This window comes from Lucilia cuprina, chromosome 2 (genome assembly GCF_022045245.1).
Source record: "Lucilia cuprina isolate Lc7/37 chromosome 2, ASM2204524v1, whole genome shotgun sequence".
NCBI lineage: Eukaryota > Metazoa > Arthropoda > Insecta > Diptera > Calliphoridae > Lucilia > Lucilia cuprina.
This window is the reverse complement of record NC_060950.1, coordinates 47408441-47411990: the sequence shown is the minus strand read 5'-3', so window position 1 is coordinate 47411990 and position 3550 is coordinate 47408441. Positions and strand designations below refer to the sequence as shown.

The 3550-nt window shown below is 32.5% G+C and overlaps 1 protein-coding gene across 1 annotated transcript; it reads left to right on the top strand.

Annotated features, from left to right (window-relative positions):
* Positions 1-294: 294 nt before the first annotated feature.
* Positions 295-2726, top strand: LOC124420902 (putative uncharacterized protein DDB_G0282499). Its single transcript, XM_046955330.1, has 3 exons — positions 295-1476; positions 2243-2513; positions 2683-2726. Exons 1-3 carry the CDS (start codon positions 295-297, stop codon positions 2724-2726), a joined length of 1497 nt encoding a protein of 498 aa, XP_046811286.1.
* Positions 2727-3550: the final 824 nt, after the last annotated feature.

Below are 3550 nucleotides of genomic sequence, written 5' to 3'. Positions count from 1 at the left end.
CGGTGATTATCGTGATTTACAAACTTACTTACTGTTTACGACGAACCTTCACAATTACTTTTCTCAGATATAATTAAAAGCAGACTTACTGGAAAGGCAAGAGAAGTTATAGAGATCAATTGCCAAGTACAATCATGGACAGATATAAAGACCGTACTACATAATAATTTCGGGGACAGATGTGGACTTGAGGAACTGTTCGATAAACTAAAAGGTACAACCTTCAAAACTAACAGTGTAGAATTTTATAATGAAATAAAACAAAGACTTAGAAGTCTTAACAATAAAACAATTATGACAATCGGTTCCGGACCAGCGGCAAATGAATGTGCCAGAAATAACATGAAAACTGCCTTAAATGTGTTTAAGGAAAAGATTCCCGAACCTATGCGTACAATTCTAACATGTAGGAACCCCCAGACCCTTGAAGTAGCAATGGAAATACTATTCCAAGCTAGCTATGCGTGCGTCACATCAACAAACGAAATGTTTCCCAGCTATGGAAAACCACCGAACAAAATAGGACATAAAAATCGACAAACATACCGACAAGTTGGTAACAACAATTCTAATAATACAAAGATTTTTAACAATCGAAACACGCAACCACACTTTTCATATAATCAACCAAACCCTCGAAATCACTATCGGAATGACATTCAAAATATCTCAAATAATTGGGAAAGAAGAGACTATCGGAACTCTAATCATAACGGACAAAATCAACAACAAAATAACTGGAATCCTTTCAGACAACAGGACAGACAAAATATACAACGTGACAACTATTTGCCTAGACCTGAACCCATGGACGTAAATAACATTGAGGCACCAATTAATCGCAATCATCCTCATCCTACTGGCTATTACAGGAAATTTATCAAAGATTATTTAATAATCGCGAAACCCATGACGAAATATTTGAAAAAAGACACAAAACTTAATTTGAATGACCCTGAATATGAGAAAAGCTTCAATACCCTTAAAACTTTACTAATTAATGACCCAATACTAGCATATCCTGACTTTACAAAAACATTCACGCTCACTACTGATGCCAGTAACTATGCACTAGGAGCTATTCTTTCACAGGACAACCACCCAATATGTTTCGCTAGTCGTACCCTCAACACACATGAAATAAATTATAGCACAATAGAAAAAGAATTATTGGCCATTGTATGGGCTACAACATATTTTAGGCCATATCTTTTCGGACGCAAATTTCTTATAGAAACAGATCATAAGCCGTTAACTTGGCTTTTTTCAATAAAAGAACCCAACTCCAAACTTGTAAGATGGAGATTAAAATTATCGGAATTTGGCTATGAAGTAAAATACAAGAAGGGAACTAAAAATGGCAATGCCGATGCCTTATCTAGGATTGAACCAGAATCTGTGAGCATAAATGCGTTAGAATCCAGTAATGTAACAATAAGGGAAACATCATCACCAATCAACATATTTAAAAATCAGGTTATTATAACAAAGGCAACCTCAGGATCACTAAGGATTAGAAACAAAACAATTTTTGGAAATAGAAGAAAACATATTTATATGAAGGAACTGGACAGTGAGACCGCTATTACATTACTCAAAAATCATTTTAATCCATCAATGTTAAATGCTATTTTAATTGTAGAAGAGTTTTATCCAATTTTCAAAACAACGTTTGACGAATTATTCGCAAATAATCAAAATTTTAGGATCATAAGATGTTTCATCCTTACAGAGGACGTGGAGAATGAAGAACTACTTACGGAGAAAATCAAAGGGAACATCTTGATAAAAACCACCGAGGTATTCAAGCAGTATATAAAGAATTGATAACTCGCATATACAACCCGCATTTAAAAGAAAGAATTACGCAGTTCATAAACAACTGTGAAATATGTAACCTGGTAAAATATGAAACTACCAAAAATACCATATAAAATTACGGAAATCCCATCTAAGCCTCGCGAAATTATACACATAGACGTATTTTACACTTTAGAGAAGAAACTTTTTATGACATCAATTGACAAATCTTCTAAATTCGCACTAGCATTCCAGATAAATGGAAGGAATTGGACAGAGTTCAAATCCAAATTATTACAAATAATTAACACATACGGAAAAATAAACAAAATTATAGTAGACAATGAACTCGGATTCAAGGCTATACCAATGCAACAGTTCTTAAAGGACGAAAACATAGAAATCCATTATACCTCTAACAGTAATCACACATCAAACGCAGATACGGTTACTAAGACACGATAGCAGAAATAAAGACGAAACTATGGAAGACAAAATGACAAGGATAATAGGGTTCTACAATAATACAATACACAGCACTACAAGTATTAAGCCGATTGATTTCCTAAATGGTAAAATACATGAAGACAAATATAAGGAAATTCACGACCTAATAAACCAGAAAAAGGAGAAATATATACAGAAATTGAATGAATCTAGAAAAGATATAGAATTAGAAGACGGAACAAATTATATTAAGGAGATAAGAGGTGGTAAGAACCACACAAAATATAGGAAAGTTAACGCAAATAAGATAGATAACAACCACTTAAAAACTGTAAAAACTGGACACAAATATTACAAAACCCATGTTAAACCTAGAAAAAAATATCAAGACAGAAATAACCCAACCATAATATCTACAAAATAATTTATTTTCAGATGACGACTTGGATCATAATACTTACACTAATCATGACAACTAATGCACAATACTTAAATATTCAAGACTTGACATACAATAATGGATATATCCCAATCAAACTGGATGAAATTAGACCAATAGAAACATATTCTAAGATAATACACATTATTAATGTTACCATGCATGAGGAAACCCTTAGATTAATTGCTGACAATGTAGCGATACTTAAAACAACCACGACAGATACAAAAACACTACTGGACACTGTTGACAAGAACTTTGCGATACTTAAAGCTAAAATTGCTAACTTAAGCCCACAATTTAGAAGAAAGCGAGGACTAGTTAATTTGTTAGGGAAAGGTTTGAAAATTATAACAGGAACAATGGATAGCGAAGACGAGGAACATATAAATTATTCATTAAAACAACTTTATGAAAATAATAGCTCTTAATCAACACTATACATAACTTGACTCAAATAAATAACTTCTTTTCGGATCAGATCAAAAATATAACAGACCATATCAACATACAACAAATTCACGTGGGAAAATACTTAAACCAATTTAAGAACATTTTTCAAAATAAAATAGCAACATTAGAGGACGAAATATTGTTCATGCAACACATTTACCAAATTAATAATGATACGTAATGATATCAACGACATAGGACAAGTGGTATTTTCAAGTAAATCAGGAATTATTCCGACAGACATTTTGACCCCAAAAGAAATGGGCCTTATAATAGACTTTGACAGTAACGTTAATATAAAAACTTCCGTTGCATCACATGATGGAAATATATTATTAATTTTTAAGATACCATTATATTCACAGAACACACTTAGTAAAATAACTTTCGAACCGATTCCAGATCCTAAAA